The sequence below is a fragment of the Camelina sativa genome, chromosome 7 (assembly GCF_000633955.1).
Source record: "Camelina sativa cultivar DH55 chromosome 7, Cs, whole genome shotgun sequence".
NCBI classification, from domain to species: domain Eukaryota; kingdom Viridiplantae; phylum Streptophyta; class Magnoliopsida; order Brassicales; family Brassicaceae; genus Camelina; species Camelina sativa.
In genome coordinates this window covers 30695617-30719151 of record NC_025691.1, presented here as the reverse complement: position 1 = coordinate 30719151, position 23535 = coordinate 30695617, and the positions used below count along the sequence as shown (strand labels likewise).

General features: G+C 34.8%; 3 protein-coding genes and 1 long non-coding RNA gene across 6 annotated transcripts; 1 reads left to right on the top strand and 3 right to left on the bottom strand.

Moving 5' to 3' along the window:
• Positions 38 to 2354, bottom strand: LOC104703523. The gene is made up of 2 exons (XR_754214.2): positions 2243 to 2354; positions 38 to 214 (listed from the first exon to the last, which is right to left on the bottom strand). It is a non-coding gene; the product is annotated as an uncharacterized LOC104703523 (long non-coding RNA).
• LOC104703522 (probable inactive receptor kinase At5g10020) lies at positions 3163 to 7002 on the bottom strand. Of its 2 annotated transcripts, XM_019228057.1 has the most exons (4): positions 5657 to 7002; positions 4168 to 5571; positions 4012 to 4096; positions 3716 to 3895 (listed from the first exon to the last, which is right to left on the bottom strand). In XM_019228057.1, the coding sequence occupies exons 1-4, from the start codon at positions 6558 to 6560 to the stop codon at positions 3847 to 3849; spliced, it is 2442 nt and encodes an 813-aa protein (XP_019083602.1). In that variant the 5' UTR covers positions 6561 to 7002; the 3' UTR covers positions 3716 to 3846. The 2 variants fall into 2 exon arrangements, with proteins under 2 accessions (XP_010417851.1, XP_019083602.1); XM_010419549.2 differs by having other exon boundaries at positions 3163 to 3895; positions 4012 to 5571; positions 5657 to 6998.
• On the bottom strand, positions 9741 to 12190 carry LOC104703521 (ETHYLENE INSENSITIVE 3-like 1 protein). Of its 2 annotated transcripts, none has more exons than XM_010419548.2 (2): positions 12029 to 12190; positions 9741 to 11687 (listed from the first exon to the last, which is right to left on the bottom strand). In XM_010419548.2, exon 2 carries the CDS (start codon positions 11655 to 11657, stop codon positions 9930 to 9932), a length of 1728 nt encoding a protein of 575 aa, XP_010417850.1. In that variant the 5' UTR covers positions 11658 to 11687; positions 12029 to 12190; the 3' UTR covers positions 9741 to 9929. The 2 variants fall into 2 exon arrangements, with proteins under 2 accessions (XP_010417850.1, XP_010417849.1); XM_010419547.2 differs by lacking the exon at positions 12029 to 12190 and adding an exon at positions 11804 to 11975.
• LOC104703520 (protein argonaute 4) lies at positions 17268 to 23369 on the top strand. The gene is made up of 23 exons (XM_010419546.2): positions 17268 to 17417; positions 18263 to 18535; positions 18758 to 18963; positions 19042 to 19266; positions 19351 to 19487; positions 19584 to 19681; positions 19828 to 19925; positions 20047 to 20215; positions 20305 to 20421; positions 20503 to 20610; positions 20700 to 20762; positions 20834 to 20947; positions 21044 to 21209; positions 21300 to 21415; positions 21500 to 21628; positions 21732 to 21859; positions 21946 to 22011; positions 22096 to 22159; positions 22268 to 22379; positions 22463 to 22536; positions 22626 to 22720; positions 22819 to 22850; positions 22947 to 23369. Exons 2-23 carry the CDS (start codon positions 18266 to 18268, stop codon positions 23120 to 23122), a joined length of 2763 nt encoding a protein of 920 aa, XP_010417848.1. The 5' UTR covers positions 17268 to 17417; positions 18263 to 18265; the 3' UTR covers positions 23123 to 23369.

Sequence of the window (23535 nt, the reverse complement as noted above, 5' to 3'; positions counted from 1 at the left end):
GAGAGGTATTGGAGGCGGTGTGCGTTTTCCGGCGGTGGGATACGGTAAATCTGATCTTTAGGGACTTGGATTACGTATGTAGATGGTGGTGGTGCTGGTTTTCTTGGAAACTCGCCGGAGCTGAAGTTGCCGGAGAATTGTCCGCTTTCTGGTGGTGAATCGGCGGGGTAGACTCGTTCAGCCATTTTTTTTTTTTTTTTGGAGATGATTAAGACTGATGAGAGATTAAAAAACAAATGTGAGATTAGTGAAAGTGAAGAAGTGTTTAAATGTGAATTAACGCTAATAAATATAAAGGTGGGGAGATAACGCGTTACTAGAGAAAGAACGCGGCAATATGAAATCTACTGATTTTTAATGGTTTTTTTTTTGGATTATTTTAAATGTTTTGTATTATTAATTAAAATCAAATTGGCAATATATCAAGGCGTTATTTAGTGTTGATTTTTTTGTCTAAATAGACAAGGGACAATGCCTCCTTTAGGACCTACGTATCTATGTATAATATATAAAAATGAAGAAAGTATTCTCTAATATGGAATTAAATATAGAGATTTTTTTTGAATGGTACACAGGTTTGCAGGCCAGATTATTAAGGTTAAAGTATCTTACAAAATGGGGAAAACGAAGTATTAAATAGTAGTATATAATATAATGACTATTTTTTTAAATATACGTCACTTTTTTTTTTTACATTTTTATATAGAAATCTACACTATTTATTTTTTTTTTTGAAATGAGAAAATCAGGTGTTTTTACATAATTAAGCAAAGCAAAATTACAGTTAAAAGATTGGAACATTGGTCATCTCAATTATTGAGAAAAAGAAAAAAAATAAATAACTCATGACGTTTGACTTAGTTATCGTTATAATTAACTAAGATAAGGTTGAAAAATATATATAGAATGGAAGATTACGTGCGTACGAGTAAGATAAGAAGCACAAGTTAAAAGAAAAATAAAGTTTGTAATGATGACTGACGGATGGGTTACAGCTAAGAGGCAGAAAAGCAAACACGGTTTGTGTAAGTGTTAAACCGCGGAAGTCCCAACTCCAAATGATACATCCGTTTACACAAAGTGTGATATTAGATAGACATTCAAATTGAGTTAACCTCCAAAATTACCAAATCCATTTATGAACATGTCTTTCAACAACATGCATAAATAAATTCTGAATATTAATTTGTCGGTTATATGTCCAATAGCATTTTTGAAAAAAAGAGTAGTACCTTTAAATATCGAAAAAAACAAGTTTTCTAAAAAAGTTCCAAAAGTTCAATTTTGGGTTTAGAAACATTCATAGACCAAATATTTGATACACTTTTAGAATTCTAGAATTCTGGTAGTAGTCGTGGTTCTTTTGCACATTCAAAATACGTTCTTATGATAAAGATTATATCATACCTGTACTCGTATTAATCAAAACCATCACCTAAGAGGCTAGCTAGGGTAAACACATTTCATATTGATTCCGTACAGACAATTATTCTCAGGGGAAAATATGCAATTCAGATACAAAATATTTTTTAGAATCTTATAATTACATTATTAATTGTCTAATAATTGTATGCGGATATCACGAAGTAATAAGACTGTCATATTGTGTGTGGAGTGCACGTTAGGCGGCAATATCACAACAACAGTTTTTATTATATAGAATTATAGATATAGTTTTTTTTTTTTACACTTCAACTACTTAAGAACAAATTAATTCTATCTTTTTTAACTAACTTCCAAAGATTTGTTTAAAATATATATATATATATATATATTATTAGTTGAATGGTTTGAACATTCACTTCCAAAGTATTAAGAAAAAAGGGTAATATGTTTCCATAAACTAGGATACTGATATATTTTGTATACACTGAATTCAAATGAATATCAACCAAATATAGAAGATTATACGAGTGTCATATAATCAAAGGTCAAATACAGAAATGGTCAATACAGTTTTGGTTTAGATTGACCATTGCTCCGGGGAAAAAAAACACATGACAGTGGTTAAAAAAAAAAAAAAAAAAAAAACAAGACAGTGGTTCAACCTAATTGTGTGAGAAAAATGGCACCAAACTAACTAAAAGAAACAATTTATCACACATCACACACGCTATCTTGTATCATGATCATTCATATATAAGAGAAATTTTCAAAATGTGGACAAACCAAAAAGAAAATTTCAACATCTATCATCATCGATTAAGAAAAAAAGAAAATGAGTAGAAGAAATTGCACATACCTTGAAAATAAAGGAGCTCTAAAGATTTGTCTTCCTTCTTTTTTTCCTCACAATGATGCTGAGGTCTCGCAGAGAAAAATGAGAGGAGGAGACAAGAAACGCCGCACTTGACCCTTTCGTTTCTAATATTCAATAAATATGCATGTCTTTCAATTAATATTGCTACTAAAATATAAAATAGAGAGTTCATGCTTTACCATTTAAGCAAGTTGGAAGTGCATTGACCAATTCGTAAACATAATACTGTATATAATACTTCATGTTAAGTGTTCACGTTGTACATGTATCAATGGGCCTGTGGAGTGAAAGGGCCAGTTGATCTGGGGATAACAGTCGGTACCAGAATTATCCTTTGCAAAGTTGATCAAGTAGTTTTTAAAAATTTTATTTTTTAGTTTAGATTTAAGCTTTAATTTTCATTGGTTTGGAGTAATAAAACAGACGTGTTTCTCTCTTTTTTTGAAGAAATTGTTTAAAATGAAGTAGCTAAATATGTAAATGAAGTAAAACTTGCAAAAACATTGAAAACCAAATCTGCATCCCAGTTTCCTTGTTCTCTAATGGTTTTATTGAATTGATATACAACATATTTATTACTATATAAAGTTGGAATATATGGGTTGCATACAACATAATTTAGATGATGTGTTTGCATTACTACAAAGTTTAAATTTTGAAAAGATCCTCAAAAAGTATGTTTGTCTTTGTTATGTTTTATGGAAACTTTTTTTTGAATTAAGTTTAACTTGCTCGATATTGAATGATTGGACGGGGCTTAGCAAACATGAGTTCTGTTCATCACCAAAAAAAAAGAAAAACATGAGTTCTGTTTAATTTTCTGCTGACAAAGTTACAACAATGATATATATATATATATATATATATATATATATATATGTCAATCCTATATTCCTACTGTCTCGAAACTAGTTGGGCTATTGGATTTAGATTTACAGTTTCATATTATGCTAAAACAAAAACGGGATCAATGGAACAAAATGAATCCAACAAGGCATTTTTACAGCGACATTCATTCACAACGAAAGCTCTTCTAGTTTGTCCTCTTGAGAACAATTCTGGAGAGCTCCTGATAGACCAACTTCATGTCCGGCCTCTCTGGTGCCGGTGAGATACAGCTCACAGCAACCTGTAAGACATCAGTAAGAACTCTAGAGGGATTCCTTGAACCCTGTGAGTCAAGAATGGATGGATCAAAACACTCAGCAGCACGGTTTTGTCCCACAAGCAGAAGAACCCATTCAGTGAGTTCAACAACCCCTGGATCACTGCAAACTATATCTCCTGAAACCTTCCCTGTTAGAAGCTCTAACAAAATGACCCCAAAGGCATACACATCGCTTTTCAGAGAAGGGTATGGTTTACTCAAGCTGGCAAACTCTGGAGGGCAGTAGCCGAGAGCAGCTGCATTCAAGACTTGCTCTGATGTGGCTTCTGGTGTGATTAACCGGTGAAAACTGTAATCTGTTAGGTGTGCAGTGAGTTCAGGAGGTTTTAGGAGAACATTGGTTGATTTTAGATTCCCGTGTGGAATTGCTTCCTCGTTGTGCAAGTAACTAAGACAACTGGCTATGTCAAGAGTAATTTTAAGACGGTTTTCCAGCAACAATGGTGGGAGGTTTAGCAGTCCAGCCTCTGCAGACAAGAGAGAATGAGTAAATAATCTTTGATATATATATATAGTCATGTAGGAGAATTCATGTTTCAAGTGAAAAAACCAATCAAGATTTTTACTATGCAAGTCTTTTTACCTTGGAGATAGAAAGCTAAACAGGGTGCATCCATGTATCTTGATATGATGAGCTTCTCGTGTTCTTTCGGGCCCCAGTAGTAAGCCTGAAGAGAAACGAGATTTGGGTGATTGATGTTCCCAAGTTTCTTTATCTCCCTTGCAAATTCCTTTCTACCTTTGGCAGTCCCTTCTCTTAACCATTTGACCGCTAATACAGAATCAGAATTAAGTACTGCTCTGTACAGAGTTCCATGACAGCTCCTTCCGATAGCTTCAGCCGGAGCACAAGACAGTTCCTCTGCTGTAAGCTTAAGAGAAGTGTCGAAAATATACAGGTTCCCATCCAGTTTCACAGAAGTTCGTTGAGACCTAGGGTTTGGTGAATTCTGGATATTAGATAGCGATGAAGTTGAACAAGACACCAGGGAAACTTTGGATGACAAGCTTTCATCTTTTCGTTTTGATTCAGGGTGAAGCTCTTCGGTCTCTTCTTTTTGAAATGATGGAGAATTCTCAGAGTCACTATACAGGGAGAAACGTGAAGAAGAAACCGGTAGCTTGGCCTTAATTGAGGGCGTAGAAGTAGTAGAAGACGAAGATTCATTTTCCTGTACACTGTTCTTTTCTGCAATCACATTGGAAGGAGAAAGTTCAGTTTTTGGAATAATGCTCTTTTCTCCAGTCACATCCGATTTCTCTTCATCATGTTGCTTTCTCAACATAAAATGAAACATGGCACAAACAAGAGCAAGTAGAGCAGCACCCACGACCAAGCCTATGATCAGGGCTGCCTTTACAGATGACTTCATATGATACCCGTGCTTCCGTAAGGTTATATCTGCTTTATGTTTTGGTGTTTCTGAAGAAATGGGGACATTCAGTAAGGCATTCCCTGGATGAAACGCTGAATCAGGAAACCGTCTAAGATTTTCCGGGACATTTCCAGAGAGATTATTGGCAGAGACAATGAATACCTTTAAGCTGTCTGGGAGGCCATCAGGGATCTGCCCTTCAAAGTTGTTATAAGAAAGGTCGAGCGATACCAAATTGTGGAAGCGAGTTAGTTCCTCTGAGAGAACTCCACCTAAGGAGTTATGTGACAGACCAATATTAGTCAAGCTCAGGTCTTCCGCAGTACTTGCATCCTGAAGAGGAAGTGAACCAGAGAAATTATTGTTTGACAGGTCGAGATCTGTCAACTTTGCAGATATCAACAGATTACTTGGTAGAAAGCCGCTAAGCTGGTTGTGACTAAGATCAATCAGTTTCAGTTCAGGATAGGTTCCTAAAATAAATGGTAGTACGCCCCGCAACATATTGTTAGCAACCTCGAGTGAAGTCAGCCTCAAGAATTGAGAAGTTTGACCAGGTAGTGTTCCAGTGAGTGAGTTTGAACTTAACCGAATAATTTCTACAGAATCTCCCCAGTTTTGTATCCTTGACAAGTCTCCTGAAATGTTATTGTTACTGAGATCAACAATGGCACAATGCCCTACCTTTAGAGGTAAGGATCCCGATAGTCTATTTGAAGACAAATTAAGTTTCTCTAGTGTTGAAGAGGTTATACTTCCAATAGGACCTGCCACGAATACTCCCAGTTAAGAAGAATTCGCAAAGAAAATAAGAGAACCAAAGGGTATGGATATTCATAGATATATTTATACCTTCAAGTTGATTGAGGCTAAGATCTAGCTCCGTTAAGACGGTTGAACTCTCTTGTAGAAGGCCTGGTGGTAAAGAAGCCGAAAATTGATTATCTTGTAGCCGAAGAATCTTGAGAGAGACAACAAAACTGAAGACAGGAACAGAACCAGACAATTGATTACTGCTAGCATCAAACACCTCTAAGCTATCGAAAAATGGGATACCATCATGAGCAAATAGCTCCCCTACCAAAGAATTCCCACTAACGTTCAAATAACGAATCGAGGAAACAAAGCTTGACTTTGCGAGTCCCAGATCAAGCGAACCCGACAAGTTGTTCCTGCTTATATCTACATACTCCACACTGTTTAGCTGAGAAAACAGACTCATCACTTCCCCAGAGAAACTATTGCCTTGCAAATCAAGGTACTTCAACTTCTCAAGACTCACAAACCCAGAAGGAATCACTCCTCCCAAGTAGTTGTTACCAGATAGATTTACAAACACTAGGTTCCTCAAATTCTCAATTCCAGAAGGTAGTGAGCCACTGAACAAGTTACCCGAAACATCCAAATACTTAAGAGACTTAAACGAACCAATGTTGGAGAGAGTTCCAGCAAACTGATTATTGGAAATTGACAAGTTCTGAAGCATTCTGAGACCAACAATGACTGGGAAACTGAAATTCCCAAGCAGACCTAAACCATTCAAATCAATGGAAGTAACATCTCCGCTACTACTACAAGTAACCCCGTACCAGTTTAAAGGACACCTATCAGAGGACAAAGCCTTAGCATCCCATGAAGTAACAACTCTACCAGAAGGGTCACTCTGAAAACCTTTCTTGAGCTCCAAAAGAGCTTCAAAGTCGGGAAAACCTGAAACGCTCACTAACAGTAATATCATCGAACATATTATCTGCATGACTTCAAAAACAGAGCAGTTCAACTCAGAAAAAAGAACCCCCCAAACCCCGCTTCTCTAAACAAGGAATCAAAGAGTCACAAAAACCCACATTCTCAATTTCTCATCAGCTTTGATAAAGGAAAAGAGATTAAACAGACACAGAGCTTCGAAACTGAGTAAAGGAACGAACTTTAAACCCACCATGGGCAACTTAAAAGAGCGAAGCTTTGCTCTGAATTGGAGAGAAGAGAAGAAAAAAAAAAAAGAAGAGAAACCCACCCGCGGGGAAGAAGAAGACGAAGAAGAAAGAAGGAATCTAGAGAATGTATGCTCTTTTGTTTTTGGCCTCTGTCTCTGTGGGGCGCTTCAATCAAGAAGCGTAATCAATGGAGGAGATAGATGAAGACAGAAGTAGGTAAGCCCTCTTTAATTTTTTTTTTGCAGTACTCGTTTTAATATTATTCGCACTTCTATGTTGATTTGTCTTCTTTTTCTTAAGGTGTATAAACCTTTGGGTGTGTTTTTATGGGAACTACTAAATTTGAAGATGCTCTAATGTTGGTTGTGTACATGGCTGATTTGTGTCCCATGTACGAACTAGTTGGTGTCCTAAGGCTTTACGTATGTGATGGCTCCCTAAAGGTAACAATAGTCACTTTAAAACCGTATGTGTCATGTTGTATGAGGAAAATGAGTAAAGAACTATGGTAGATATGCCATGTCAAACTGAATCAAAGTTTAAACTTTCTGGAATTTGACCTTAAAATGAAAGACTAAACTATATGGAAAACAAAACAAGGCCACCATCGGCCGTTTTTACGAATTTGATATATGTAATTATCCGGTGCCGGTGGTGCCGTGGTGGTATACACAACAAACTTCATACCTCATTTGATATAATAAAATATGACTATGCTCACACTTCTATTTAAATCTCATACTACACTTCATTATTTTCAAACTTCATTCATACCTCATTCCATCGTTACAAATTTTAGTAGTTGCTCTCCTTTAACATACATATTCTCCAATTTTGTCCAATTTTAAGGTAAATATTTTATTTCTATAAAACCAAAATTAAATTTGTTTAAAACTTTAAATACAATTATAAGTATAGCTATATATATATATATGTGTTTTATAAATTTTAAAAATAGAAATAATTACTAAAACAGATCATTGTTATTTCTACAATTTCTTTTACATAAAATTATACTTACAATAAATACTTTAATCATATATATATACATATTCAAATATACTCAATGTTGTGGACTGTACTTCTTTATCACCATGTTAGAGGCCATCATTCTTATCGAATATATTATGTAAGTATATGGTTTGGGTCAACCAGTGCTAGGGTTGTACTATTTCGACGTTGCGTTGTTGAATACCTTGTTGTTCTGTTTTGATCTGATGAGATTATGTTTTGATAATACTTTGTTCTGATATTTGAATATGTAGTTTGATAATTTTTGAGATGATTTACTTTAATTTTAGGAGATTAAACTGAAATTTATAAATGTTAGTATCAACACGTGAGGATAATGTAAAGTAGTTTGAGGTTTAATCGTTCGTTTAGTTTCAAACCGGACAAACCTATGAAACATGGAGTTAAAATAATGGTTGAAAGTGAAATAATCTTAGTGCACTCACACTAACTGGTAAGTTTTTAATGCATAAGACACCATTTTATTAGGGATTGAGTTCTCTTTCTGTGAATGTAGGGATTTGGCTAATGGATCAATCTGTTGTGGCTCAATGGTTGCAAAAAAAAAAAAAAAAAAAAAAAATTGTTTAAAAATGACCTTAAAATTTAAGGAGAAAATATAAAAAAAAAAAATCACCAATTTATCAAAAGTCGTGAAAAAGTATGAACTTTAAATATTTATTTTTATTAAATTTTCAAATAAACTATAAACTTTCCTTAACTTTCTAAAAACATCACAAATTTTCTTTAATTTTATCAAAGAAAACATAAATTTGAATTATTAGAACCAATAATTTGGCGGTTTGATTATCCATTAACAAATTCTTTTAAATGGTAGAACAAAAGTTTGTGATTTTGTTTAGAAAGTCAATTTTATCGTTTAATAACGAAAGTTCGCGATTTATTTAAAAAGTCAATAAAATTAAAAATTTAGTTCACTACAAACAAATTTTATGATTTTTTTTACCATTTTTGCTAAGTTCATGATTTTTTTTTTACATTTTTCAGTTAAAATAATTTTAAACATTTTTTAATCAATATTTCAAAAACTACTAAAATTATTTTTAACCACTTTATTTACACAAAATTCCTGTCAACCTCTCTATTTTTAGAACTATTCGATGTTTTTAATGAAAAAATAAATTTGTCTAGCAAGTATAATAAATTTAAATGTGGACGATGACAAAATCACAACAATTCATAAATTACTAGGATTAAAATTGTTACTATATATATTATCATTTTACATTAGTTTACTTATAATGTTCAGAACATATGATATAAAATAATAATAAAGAAACAAAATGAGTGGATGAATGTAGTCAGTTTTGGCGATGAAGAGACTAAAAGAGTGGTGGGGTTTCACAAGGCATTTCACATGGGCTGTCTTCCAAATCCAAACTAAAGGAGACAACAACGTTTGTCTTCTCTTCCTCCCAAAAACAATCTCACTATTTTGGCTCCTTCACCTTATTATTATATAAATATCCATTTTGGATTACAGTGTGGATTAAAACTTACATTAGAATTTGCCTGTGGTGAAGAAGAGGCCACAACAGCTGACGCTGAAGCAAATGTTGGCAACCTGTTACTATATATTGTTTAATATAAGTTTGACCAAACAAATTATAAGAGAATATACTTTCTACATGAAAGAAAAAGATAACTTATATTATAAGATAAATGCTTTTTGATAACCCTAACAATATGGCTAAGCCATGTGTTTTCCTTATTATAATGATATGTTGAACTGAGTTGACTAAAGAACAACCAACAAAAGTGACAGAATTGTATTGTTCATTTGGTCACTCATGCATTAAATAATTTATCTGGTGATGGTTTAACTTAATTTATCTGTTGGAATTGTCTTAAAACTACCAAAAGTGAGAAATTTTAGTTTGTTTCATTATTGCTATATTTGTACTTGGGACTTAAACCTAAGATTAACACAACATAGAACTCAAGAAATATTTGTAGCATCAGAGAGATGTTCAATGGATAAAGAGATTATTAAACATGAGAATGAGTTAATGACTTTCAAACACAAAAAAAAATAGATGGCTTCATCATCATCAACAATATAGATGTGTTGGTGCCAATAGAATACAAACCCAAGTCAGGTAAGTAGGTAACTGTAACAAAGTCATTAGGAAAGAATGTTACAGAGAATGAAATATTCAGAACCATATCGATGCATCTTGCTGCTGCTGCTGCTTCCCCATTCCTTCCATTGCTCCGGTTTGCCAATCATCTCTGTAATCGAATGCTGCCATATCAAACGGTGTGGAATCAAACACCATTTGAAACCGATTATTAACCATGCTGTTGGTTCCTTGTTGCATAAACATTTGATTGCCACTGTTGAAACTCAGCTGCTGATTCTGAGCTGGTTTTGCATCAAGGGTCATGCTTTGATTTACCATCAATGGAGGAGGAGTTTGGCTGCTCTGGACATTTCTATCGTACATAGCCATAAGCTCAGTGATCATCTTCTGCCCGTTTTCCGGAACTCCAAAGCCTGAAAGGTCGATCGATTGCTGAGGTCTCATTTCACCCACACGAAACTTGGATGCTCCATATGCAACACCATTGTCTCTGTATGGACAAACCATTTGGTGGTTGTCCCTTGAACTCCTGTCCTGAAATCCCAAATTCATTTTGCCGTGAGGACACTGGCCATTCTCACAAGTGTAACCTGCTGGTCTATCCATTATCATAACATTCATATCGTTGTTCTGCTTCCTTTTTCTCGAGAATTCCAAGTTTCCTATGGTGGCAACCTCTTCCTTTATGGGAAATTGTTGCATTTTAGCAATCCCAAAGCTTGTTGGAGGATTCATCATCACTATCTCCGGTTTTCTCTCTTCCACATCGAAACTAGGTTGTTCTTTCTCAAAACCTTCAACATCATACTCGCTACAATCATTGATGAGAAGCGACCCGCTTCCTAAAGATGATGAAGAAGACAGAGGAGGGCATGACTCAGGGTAAAGCTCTCGCGCCACAACCTCTTCTTGGTTAATAATGGCAAGCCAAGTAGCACTCTCTTTCGCCGTCATCTTATCCTGCAAGCATTTCGATTGCCTCACAAGCTTACGGATTTTAGCAATATCAGGCGACATATGCTTGATGACCGCAGTCAAGACACCAACCTTCCACGCTTTTTTCAAATCATGAGGCTTTTTATAAGGAGGAGGACCTTGCTCGTTAGGCAAACCGAGCTGAGGCCACCAGTCTTCTTTCCCATTAGGCCACCAAGGTGGAGAAACTCCTTTCTCCAAAGGAAACCTTCTCTGTGGAGGATCACAATGTTGCATCAACGCAGATAAAAGCGATCCAAGAGTCGTGTCCTGAAGCTCCTGAAGGGTATGAGGTGTTGGTCCAACCAAACTGTTACAATCATTACTCCCTCCAGGAATATTGTTCTCAGCTTGGTATTTAGCAATAGCAGCTGGACCATTACGATCAAACCTGACCTTATCTTTCCACCATTCCCTCAGGTTATCAGAAGCACCCGTCACAGGCTTACCCTTCTCAGGGATGATACCATAAACAAAGCCTTGAGCTTTACAAACTTCCATCATCTTCAACATATACTTCAAGATCCCATCTTGCGCTCTAGACATTTTCTTCCTCCTAGCTTGCTCTTGTGACTGCCTCTGCTTCGAACCATCGACACCTTCTTCTTTACACTTGCTTTGCTGCTCCTTGAGACGTTTCAAACGCATCTTGTCTCTCCACATCCTCTTCTCTAGCTCACCCACATCCATCTCATCATCGGTATAGTCGACATCTTCAACCACTGGTTCTTGTTCAGCCTGTGGCAATGGACACACATCGAGAGGTGTGGATGAGGGGAAGAAATCCATGTTTCCATACATACCCATCTCGTTGAACATCATCATGTCTCTTCCACCACAATCAACTTCTTTAACCTGAAAAAGAAGGAAAAGAATCAATCACCACGAGCTAACCACAAAACAAACACATCATCAGATCATATCAAATGAGAAGATTAAGAGTCAAAGAAATAATATAAAAAAATTATAACTTTATGAAGCATCATCAAACCAAACTCAAGAGACTATAGAGTAATGTTCTCAATACACAGATCGCCAAAATGAATCATATAGACAACAACAAAAGCAAACGATCTGAACCAAAAGAAAAAAACGAAGACCCATCAAGAAATTAATAAAAATACCAAAGCCATCTCATCAACATAAAAAAATAGAAACAAAACAAGAAGAGGAGCAAAGAGACAAAGGAGTGTTGCCTTAAAAGAGTTTGCAGATAAAGAACACCCCTAAAACTGGTATATTTCTCTTGTTTCCACAAAGCTATAATAATAAGGAAGTCTTAATTTTGATCAATCCCCACAATTTCAAAGATGAAGAAGAGAAGGAAGAAGAAGAAAAGTCAATTAAAGATCACATGGGGGGGGNGGGGGGGGGGGGGGGGGGGGGGAGAAAGAGACATTTATTACTGTGTGTGTGTTTTTATGGGTTTTTGTAGATGAAGACGAGAGAGAGAGAAGATGCTTTTGGTGGTGATGGGAGGGAGGATATAAATAAATATTTTAATTAAAGTCGCACCGTTTCATTTTTTTCTTTCTCCAAATATATAATTTAATTTTAAAAAAATGAGCATTGATTGACGTTTAGGATCAAAGTGACTTTATCGTCGGTCCGGTGTACAACACAAGACGCGGTAGCCGGTAGGTGATTTACAGTTCTTTTGGGAACCAAACGGACCAGACCGGCCCTGGAATTACTCATTTAGCCGAATCCAAATTAAATCAGGTCATTAGATTTAAGTTGAACCGTTAAAATTGGTCAAAACCAGATAAAAATCTTTGATGACCTGGATTAATATCAAAACTCGGTTCATAAAATTGGAACGATAATTTAAAGAGAAATCCCTCAAAATATCATATTTTAAATTCTTTTTAACCAAAAATACCATATTTTTAATTTTTGTTTCAAAAAATATTATAAAAATTGTTTTTTTCTAAAAATACCACAAACACAAAAATATTGATTTTAAGGATGAACTTTTTTTTTTAGGTTTGGATTGACAATTTTAAATGTATAGTACAGTTTTTAGGGGTAGAATTTAGTGTTAAAGATTTAAGATTTAGTTTTAATATTAAAATTTTAATTTAATTTTATGGTATTTTTGGAAAAAAATGATATGTTTCAAAAAAACTTATTTTAGTGTTATTTATGAAAAATTAGTGTAATCTATCTAATTAGATTGATGCATTAGCAAAGAGTTTGAAAGTATAGGCTAACAATATAATTAAAATTATTTAAAGAAAAGAAAAATAAGTAGGGTTAAAGACTTAAAGTTACATAAACATTGACCACGTATAACTGTTAGAGCAAGATTATTGCACATACTCGACCAAGGATGAGAACAAAAAATAAAATAAAAAAATGACAAAAAGGTGGAGAGAAGAAACACTAGTGTCTCTGTCCAGATTCTTATAGACACTGAATCTGCCACATGTTTTCATATGATTGGTTGTATAAATTAAAAAATAATAAAATAATTTAATTCAATAAAAAATTATTAATTATTTTTCTTGACACCTCAAGCGGTGGTATGTGCAATAAGTATGCTCTTAGTAACTAAAAACATGACCACCAACATCAGAAGTTATGAAAAAATGATTGTAACCAAATATATTGTGGTGAAAAGATGCAACACTAAATTAAAATATATTCAATGAAAATTATAATGAATCAAGAAAATCTTAAAAGAAAATATCTATATATATATATTTAATTTTTTGTACAAACCTTACAAAAAAATATTTTAAAAGGAATATATATAAGATATTTTATGAAAAATTATGACAAAGAGATGCAACTTTTAGAAGCATTATTGAGATTGATATAATCAGGAAAAAATTATGATGAAAAGGTGTGATCATTAGGGTGACACCCCGATTTGCGGAGAGGTTTAAAAGAATTGATTTTACTACCTATATCACCAAAGTGCACTTATCTTTTATGTTAAAGGTCCTAAAAGAACTCTAAAGTTAAGCGTCCTTATGTTATAGTAGTTTTAAGATGAGTGACATTTCGGAAAGTGATTGTAGGAATTGTGGGAGTGAGGACAAAACACAGGCATATATCATGTGATGATTTGTAAAGACCGGTAAACAAGTCTTTAAAGCCTCTTGAACGTAGCAAACCGGTCGTCGGATATGGGTGGGCTCACGGGCTGGAAGTGGACGTGAGACCCACTAAGAGAGGTGAGCCAATGGACTGGAAGTGGACATGGAGTCCACTAATAGGTGACGGTCGGGGTGTTATAAATGGTATCAAAACTGAACCCAGACGAGTGTGGAGTTGAGTGGGCTCATACTGTCAAGAGTGACAGTCTTGGTGCGCAACAAAGACGTTGCGATCTGTTAGTGGAGGTGAATTGTGACATCCCGCTTTGCGGAGAGGTTTAAAAGAATTGATTTGGCCATCTATGTCATTAAAATGAACTTATCTTTTGGGTCAAATTTCATGAGAGAACTCTATAGTTAATCATGTTTATGCTGGAATAGTTTCACGGAAGTGACTGTTGGAACTGTGCGAGTGAAGATAAAATACATGAAAATATCATGTGGTGATTTGTAGGATCGGTAAACAAGTCTTTAAAACCTCTTTGACGTAATAAACCAGCCATCGTATATGGGTAAACTCACGAGCCGGAAGTGGACGTGAGACCCACTAAAAGTAAAAGAGGTGGACACATAGACTGATAGTGGACATGAAGCCACTAAGAGGTGACAGTCGGGATGTTACAATTAATGAAAATATCGAACAAATATTTATAATGAGTACACGCATAAAAAAATAGTTGTAAATACAAAATATATTTAACCTTGAGTCAAAATGTATCAATAAAAGTTATAGCAAGAAAATGTATCAATAAAATAGTTATAAATATAAAATATATTTAACTTTGAGTGAAAATGTAGCAATAAAAGTTATAGTAAGAAAACATAACATTCTATAAATATATATATATATATACATATATATATATATATATATTTTACGAAGAGATACGATAAATAGACACAACTGTAATTAGAGTATAGAATAACATTGGATATTGAATTTAAATCATTTGGTTCATTATAAAACAAAAAAAATGCTGTCAAAGAACAAATAGTTTGGAAGTTATGTAAGACAATTATATAGAATCAAAAGACATGAAATTATATTATAAACAATATTCTGTAAAAGACAAACATATTAGAATGAAAAATTGTGATGAACAAATGCAACCAAAATATGGTGAAAAGACAAAACTTTAAAATTTAAATTTATAGATGCAACTTTATAAAAATACATAACCATGAAAGATATTTTTCAGAGTATTAAAATGGACTTTTCAAATTGTTATTATTATATATTTTTTAATTCTAATAGGGTTTTGACACTATTTTTGTTTTAATATTGCTTTTAGGGTAATTTTCAAGAATAACTTGTTTTCATAATTTAATTGAGCGTCTAACACTTGATGTTGGAGATTATAAAACTACCACAAAAAATGAAAAAGACAAAAAAAAAAGTGTGAAGAATGTTTTTCCAAAAAAATAAAAAGATGAGGATAACATGGTTGGTTGGTCGACGAGGATATGTTTTCATCTAAGAAGCACAAACACTTTATGGGAGGTTCACTTCCCTCAGAGTCGGAAGCTCTCAGAATATTGTTTTCTTAGCGATTCCAAAAAATCCACTTCGAAAACTCGTTGGAAGCTTACAATTATGTTTTGGAAGCTTGTGTTTACATTTTAAAAATTAAATACTTAGAATAAATAAATAACATAATTAACGTTTAACACTTGAATGTTGGATATTATAAAACTAACACAACAAAATGAAAAAAAAAGACCAAATAAAAGTCGTGACTTTTTTCAAAAAAAGAGAGGATAACATGATTGGTTGGTCGAAGAGGATATGTTTTCATCTAAGAAGCACAAAAGCTTTATGGGAGGTTCACTTCCCTTAGAATCAGAAGCTGTCGGAATATTGCTTTCTTGTCGTTTCTAAAGAATCCACTTTGAAAACTCGTTGGAAGCTTACGATTCTGTTTTGGAAGCTTGTGTTTCCGTTTTAAAAATTAAATACTTAAAATAAATAAATAACGTACTTTTTGTTTGATAATAATTTTTTATACATAAACCTAAACAAACTTTGCAACCACCCAAAAACAAGGCGGTTTCGTTTGCAAACGAGATTGTTGGATTTTTTTTGTAATTTTTAACTAAAAGTTGTAATAGTATTCATATTTATAATTCTCGGAATTTATGAAAATAGAAAATATTTTGTTTTGAAATGATTTTATATTTTATGTTATTTTCTATAATAGTTTATTTACTAATTCAACCGCTTGTTGCTAATCATAACTATTATTTAAATTCTCACTTTAATTCAGCCATGTTTTCTAATCGTTTTCTCTACAACTGCTAAAACACAATTAACCGCCTCCTTTAAATGATGTTACCAATTGAAACCGTTTATTATTTGTAACAGAAACTTTTACATTATTGTTTATAGCAAAAACATCATCGAAATTACTTGTGAGATGGCTTGCTTAGAAATCGTATACTTAACATTTTGATTTTCTTTGGTTTTGAACATAGGCAATCTGTAAAACCAAGCACCTCCTAATCTTCTATGCTTCAAATGTCTCAATATCATGTTAGTTATGGTTCCTAGAATGCTATTGCATCTATCTTTACCCTAGCTAGCTTGCCAATGTGTGGAATATAAAAAATAGTCTCTTTTTTCTTCTTTCTAATCTGGCCTTCTTCCTCCAGCTGGCTTATGTAAGCTCCTAATGTCAACACAAACTATACATGTCAAACACAAACGAACTAACAATATTATATAATTTCTCAAAATGTAGTATAGATTATACAATAAAGAAAAAAAGAAACAAAGCCCTCGTTATCCTTTTAAATCCTTAACCACAAATTAAGAATCATCTCCAATTATAGTATATTATTAATTGAATCCACCTAATCTCTCCATTCACCAGTTTAGTCTTTAGATACTTTTTTAATTGCGGAAGAGAATCTCAAAATTAAAATAGAAACCTTTCTAGTCCAATAATTAAAATGGATTCCAGTGAGGATCAACCATAAAATAAGCAGTTACATGGTTTAGAGACTTTAGAATGATATACTAACATGTATAATAAAACTGTTACAATTTTAATAGTATAGTAGTAACACAGTTGTTAAATCCAAACAAGTACGTGTCAATTAATGCGCACATTCGCTATTAGGAAAACAGAAGGTTTGTCTACCCCCACTAAACACAATTCAATTAAAAATCTCAAAATAACCTAGCGGGACACAAAATTAAGTCAATCAACAAAAAGTCATACTAACGAACGGTCAAGATCGTAAGAATGGGTTTACTTACTATGGAACCGCGTTGTAGAGGAACATAACTGAAGGCGAAGAATCCTCAATTTATGCTACTGTCACTGAACAATTTTTTTTCCCTTTCAGCTCGGAGCAAAATCTTGAAAGAATAAAAAAGCAAAAAAGAGAGAGAGAAATTGAAAGAAAAGGAAAAAAAAAAGATCTTCTCTTGTTTCGGCTAGGGTTTCCGTCTTTGTTTCTTTCGTCGATACACTCAAAGGTGATGATGATTCTAGGGTTTTCTTTTTGTTTGATTCTACTGTAGGGTTTATGTTTTGGGTTTCTTAGGAATGTGGCTTCTTTAATCTCTGGGTTTGTACCTTTTTGTGCTGTTTCTGTGTGTTTTTTATTTCAAAAACCTAACTTTGGGAGTTTTTTTTACAAACCCACTAAAAAAGTTGGGTTTTTTTTTACTCTCAGAGGTTGAATGCTTCGCATGCAGTGTTCTTATGGGGGTTTTCGTTGAATTTAGAGTTTAAGTCTCAAAAAGTTTGGGTTTTTCTTGCATATACCGCTTATTCTCTTTGATTTTGTGGTCTTTTTTTGTTCTAAAGTTGAGATTTTTTGTTCTAAAGTTCGGATTTTTCTTGCATATACTGCTTCCTCTCTTTGATTTTGTGGGTTTTTTTTTTGTTCTAAAGTTGAGATTTTTGTTCTAAAGGTGAGATTTTTGTTGAGGTTTTGTTTCAAAGATGTCACCTTTTGGGGGTTTTGTTATGAATAAAGCTATGAACTTTCACATGGCTGACGCTTATTTGTTTCAGTATGTAGGATAAAAGCTGACGTTTTTCGTGTTAGACATGTTTGCTTACACTTGCATGTGTCTTTTACATCCGACAACAAAAATTGGGGCTTTTTTGGTTTTAGTCAAAGACTTTCCTTCTCTTTGGGTTTTTTATAGACGAAAGTTGCAAACTTTCACAAATGTAGCCACTTTTGCATGTGTGTTTGTTTGGTTTTTTGACAAGAGAAGCTTGTGTGTTGAAATTTTTGCTTGGATTGTGTATTTTATTCATAAATGTTGTGAGATCTAAACCTTTTCTTTTGTGTTGTTTCTTTGTTCAGGAGATGGATTCAACAAATGGTAACGGAGCTGATCTTGAATCAGCAAATGGAGCTAACGGGAGTGGGGTTACTGATGCATTACCCCCTCCGCCACCAGTTATACCTCCAAATGTGGAACCAGTTCGTGTTAAAACCGAACTTGCTGAGAAGAAGAACTTGCGAGTACCTATGGCTCGTAAAGGCATTGGAACAAGGGGCCAAAAGATTCCATTGTTGACTAACCATTTCAGAGTCGACGTTGCTAATCTTCAGGGCCATTTCTTCCACTACAGTGTAAGTTTTGAAACTGTCAAATACATTTTTAGTTAATGGGATTATTTAGCGTAAACATAAATAAGGGCAAAATAACAAGTAAATTGAACCTATTAAACTAGAAGGATAGATTGATTTCCATCACTACAGTGAGTATGTTCTTCATTACTGTTATGTTTGCTTATTCTGTTACTTGGTTCTAAATGATGTCAGACTAATGGGATTATTTGTGGGTTTGTACAGGTGGCTCTTTTCTATGATGATGGTCGTCCTGTTGAAGCAAAGGGTGTTGGAAGAAAAATCCTTGACAAGGTGCATGAGACGTACCATTCCGATCTAGATGGTAAAGAGTTTGCTTATGACGGTGAGAAGACGCTGTTTACATATGGAGCTTTGCCTAGTAACAAGATGGATTTCTCTGTGGTCCTTGAGGAAGTATCTGTTGCAAGGTACAACATCATCTGACTATAGTTATCACATTGGTTATGTGCTTTAGTTTTGGTTCTTATTGAGGATTTTATGAGCAGGACTAACGGAAATGGAAGCCCCAATGGGAATGAAAGTCCTAGTGATGGTGATAGGAAAAGACTGCGTAGGCCTAACCGGTCCAAAAACTTCAAAGTGGAAATCAGCTATGCGGCCAAAATTCCTCTACAAGCTCTTGCTAATGCAATGCGTGGACAAGAGTCAGAGAACTCCCAGGAGGCAATACGGGTTCTTGATATCATATTGAGGCAACATGCTGCTAGACAGTAAGTGACAAGTGTTTAGATTCTTTTTAATTTCATATATTTTTTTGTCTTTCTAATAAGTAATAACTTTGGTATAATCTGCAGAGGTTGCTTGCTTGTTCGACAGTCCTTTTTTCACAATGATCCAAATAACTGTGAACAAGTTGGTGGTAACATCTTAGGATGTAGGGGATTTCACTCCAGCTTCAGAACAACGCAGAGTGGCATGTCACTCAACATGGGTACGTAATTTCACTTGTACTTGATGTTGGTGTTTGATTCTGTCTTTTGTAGCAATGATTTAGTGTCTAATAGTTTATGTTTTGTTTTTATGCCAGATGTTACAACCACCATGATTATCAAGCCTGGCCCAGTGGTGGATTTCCTAATTGCTAACCAAAATGCGAGGGATCCATATTCGATTGACTGGTCTAAGGTAACTGACTTGTTATAATATGTGGCAACTTCATGGTCGAAACATATGTGGCAACTTCATGGTCGAAACATATGTGGCAACTTCATGGTCGAAACATATTCCTACCTTTTTGCTTAGCTTGAAACATTTTAACATGTTTTCAACAGGCTAAAAGAACGCTTAAGAATTTAAGGATTAAGGTCAGCCCCTCAAACCAAGAATTCAGGATCACCGGCTTGAGTGAAAAAAATTGCAGTGAACAGATGTAAGATATTCACTAATTTGACTTTGTAGTGAGATGCATTTGTTTCTGTTTTACATTCTGACATTGAGATCCCTTTAAAAGATAAATGGTTCTCTGAAGTTTGCTAGTTTACATTATCTAGGTTTGAACTAAAGAAACGGAACCCAAATGAAAATGGGGAGTTCGAGACTACCGAAGTGACAGTTGCTGACTACTTCCGCGACACAAGGCATATTGATTTGCAATATTCTGCGGATCTGCCGTGCATCAATGTTGGGAAGCCAAAGCGACCGACTTACATTCCTCTTGAGGTTTGCCACTTTTACTTATCAACCTTCTCATGGTATTAATTGTTTTTGGAATTCATGCTAACGTATGTTATATGGTGGAATTTTTGCAGCTCTGCGCCTTGATTCCACTTCAGAGGTACACAAAAGCACTCAACACATTTCAAAGATCTGCCCTTGTTGAGAAGTCCAGACAGAAACCCCAAGAGAGGATGGCCGTTCTGTCCAAAGTAAAGTATCCTGACTGCTTCATATCTGTTCTGTTTTGTCAGTGAATTGGAACTTATATACTTTTGGTTTCATGATTTCAGGCTCTGAAAGTTAGCAACTATGATGCTGAACCTCTTCTGCGTTCCTGTGGCATTTCGATCAGCTCCAACTTTACTCAGGTGGAGGGTCGTGTTCTTCCAGCTCCCAAGGTATGGTACAATTGATTACTGTTGAGTTGATAAATTGTTATCAATCTTTTTCATACAGTTAATTTTCTCTACTTTTCTTGGACTGACAGCTGAAAATGGGATGTGGATCTGAAACCTTTCCCAGGAATGGGCGGTGGAATTTTAATAACAAGGTGCTGTTTCTCTCTGCCTTTCTTTGTGTGTTTTTACCTGTTCAGATAGTCTGATTACCTTTGTTGTGCAGCAATTTGTAGAGCCCACCAAAATTGAACGATGGGTTGTTGTCAATTTCTCTGCACGCTGTAATGTACGTCAAGTTGTTGACGATCTGATCAAAATTGGAGGATCAAAAGGCATTGTAAGTAGTAATTTCTCTTCTGTTTTATGTATTCTTGATCATCATCAACATTCAACATTATCGATGCTAACTGCTTCTTTTTGTATTTTGTCTCAGGATATTGCTCATCCCTTTCAAGTCTTTGAGGAGGGTAATCAATTTCGCCGTGCTCCTCCTCTTAATCGTGTTGAGAACATGTTTAAGGACATCCAGTCTAAACTCCCTGGTGTCCCACAATTCATACTATGTGTGCTCCCCGAGAAAAAGAACTGTGATCTCTATGGTTAGTAGCGCTTTAATCCAGTCTTTAAATATCTTTTTTGTTTTTTATAATGTAAGTTTCCTTGGATAAAAACTTTGAATTCCTCATCAGGCCCATGGAAGAAGAAAAACTTAACTGAGTTTGGCATTGTTACTCAATGCATGGCTCCCACACGGCAACCTAATGATCAGTATCTTACAAATTTACTTTTGAAGATTAACGCAAAGGTAATATGTCTCTTTTTGTTTTTTCTCTTTTCGAAATGGTTTATTTGCTTCTTGTGTGCAATCTCTGATAACATATAACTACAGCTTGGAGGCCTAAANAATCAACTCTTAAAACTTCATTTGTTGATTGCTACTAGTGTTAATCGATTTAACACTCTTTATGTTTTNTCACATGGATCTCCTGGACAGTCTGATGTCCCGTCCATTGCTGCTGTAATATGTTTACTCTCAACTGTGTTTTATATATCGTTTGCTTTTGTATTCGCCTATCTTTTCAAGACTGATCTATAGTTCTCTTTTGTAATGGTTTACTTAGGTGGTGAGTTCGAGGGAGTGGCCACTAGTCTCGAAGTATAGAGCATCTGTTCGGACTCAGCCTTCTAAGGCTGAGATGATTGAGTCCCTTGTCAAGATTAACGGAACTGCAGACGATGGCATTATCAAGTGCGCACTTATACTGATGTGGCTTATGTTGAGTCTTGCATGAATTCTTATTCAAGTATTTATGTAACTTTGTTTGTTGATTGCAGGGAGTTGTTGGTAGATTTCTACACCAGCTCGAATAAGAGAAAGCCAGAGCATATCATAATATTCAGGTAATTTCTTTGTTACATTTGAGCTTTTGTCTCTTCATTTTCCCGTTCTTTATTTTCTCAGAGCGGTTCTTTTAATGCTTCTAGGGATGGTGTGAGTGAATCGCAGTTCAATCAGGTTCTCAATATCGAACTTGATCAGATCATTCAGGTAGTTGAAATAGTCAAAAGATTAAATTTTCTTACTGTAATTTTCTTGTACTCTTTTAGTACTTAATTGCATTTCGGTTGGTACTTCATTGCATCTCTCTTTCCTCAGGCTTGCAAGTTCCTGGATGAGAATTGGAACCCTAAATTCCTCTTGTTGGTGGCTCAAAAGAATCATCATACCAAATTCTTCCAGTCTTCGAGCCCTGATAATGTCCCCCCAGGTGATTGATAAATCTTTCATTATAACCTCTTTTGTGGACTCATTGATGATCTCAATCTCATCGTGGTTTTGGTTATTCCGCAGGAACAATCATTGACAACAAAATATGCCATCCAAAGAACAATGATTTCTACCTCTGTGCGCACGCTGGAATGATTGTAAGTATCATATAAATCAACTCTTAAAACTTCATTTGTTGATTGCTACTAGTGTTAATCGATTTAACACTCTTTATGTTTTTAATTAGGGAACTACTCGTCCAACGCACTACCATGTCCTGTATGATGAGATTGGGTTTTCACCTGATGAACTTCAGGAACTTGTCCACTCGCTCTCCTATGTGTATGTAGTCTCACTCGATCTTCATTACTTAATTTGTGGTAACTTTGATAGTAATAATCACAAAAATGATCTGATTTCTTTCTTTGGCAAAATTCCAGGTACCAAAGAAGCACCTCTGCCATTTCTGTTGGTAAATTACCTACCATATACAACTTGTTTCTTTTGTTCGTTGCTATAATGTCTCCATTTGTTCTTTGAAAAACTGACATTTTACATTTTTGTGCAGTTGCTCCGATCTGCTATGCTCACTTGGCAGCTGCTCAGCTTGGGACGTTCATGAAGTTTGAAGATCAGTCTGAGACATCATCAAGCCATGGTGGCATCACAGCTCCAGGACCAATTTCTGTTGCACAGCTCCCAAAACTCAAAGACAATGTTGCCAACTCCATGTTCTTCTGTTAAATGACCAGGCCTACTTGGCTCAGTAATTAAGTAGTAGTTAATCGACTTTTATCTTAGGACCTCTCGGTTTAAGCGTTAAAGGCATCAAACGCTAAGGCTTGGTATGTTTTTTGTTACTATTATCGCCAGCCTTTTTTGCCTGCTGGGTTTAAATGTTTTTACCCCTTTTAACTATTCGGTGGTTGTCTGAAAAAAAAACTTAATTGTAGTGAATATCTAAGTTCAGGAAGTGACCCTTTTGTCTAGATAGCTCTTGCGTTCAAAACAAACGACATAACCTAGTTAAAAGCAAAGCCTTTTGTAGTGATCATACATTAAAATGAAACCCAAAGGTCCAAAACAAACAACAAAGCCTACTCAAAGCTTAGAGTTGACAAGTTTTTGTAGTGAATCTTAGATATATGAAATGGACC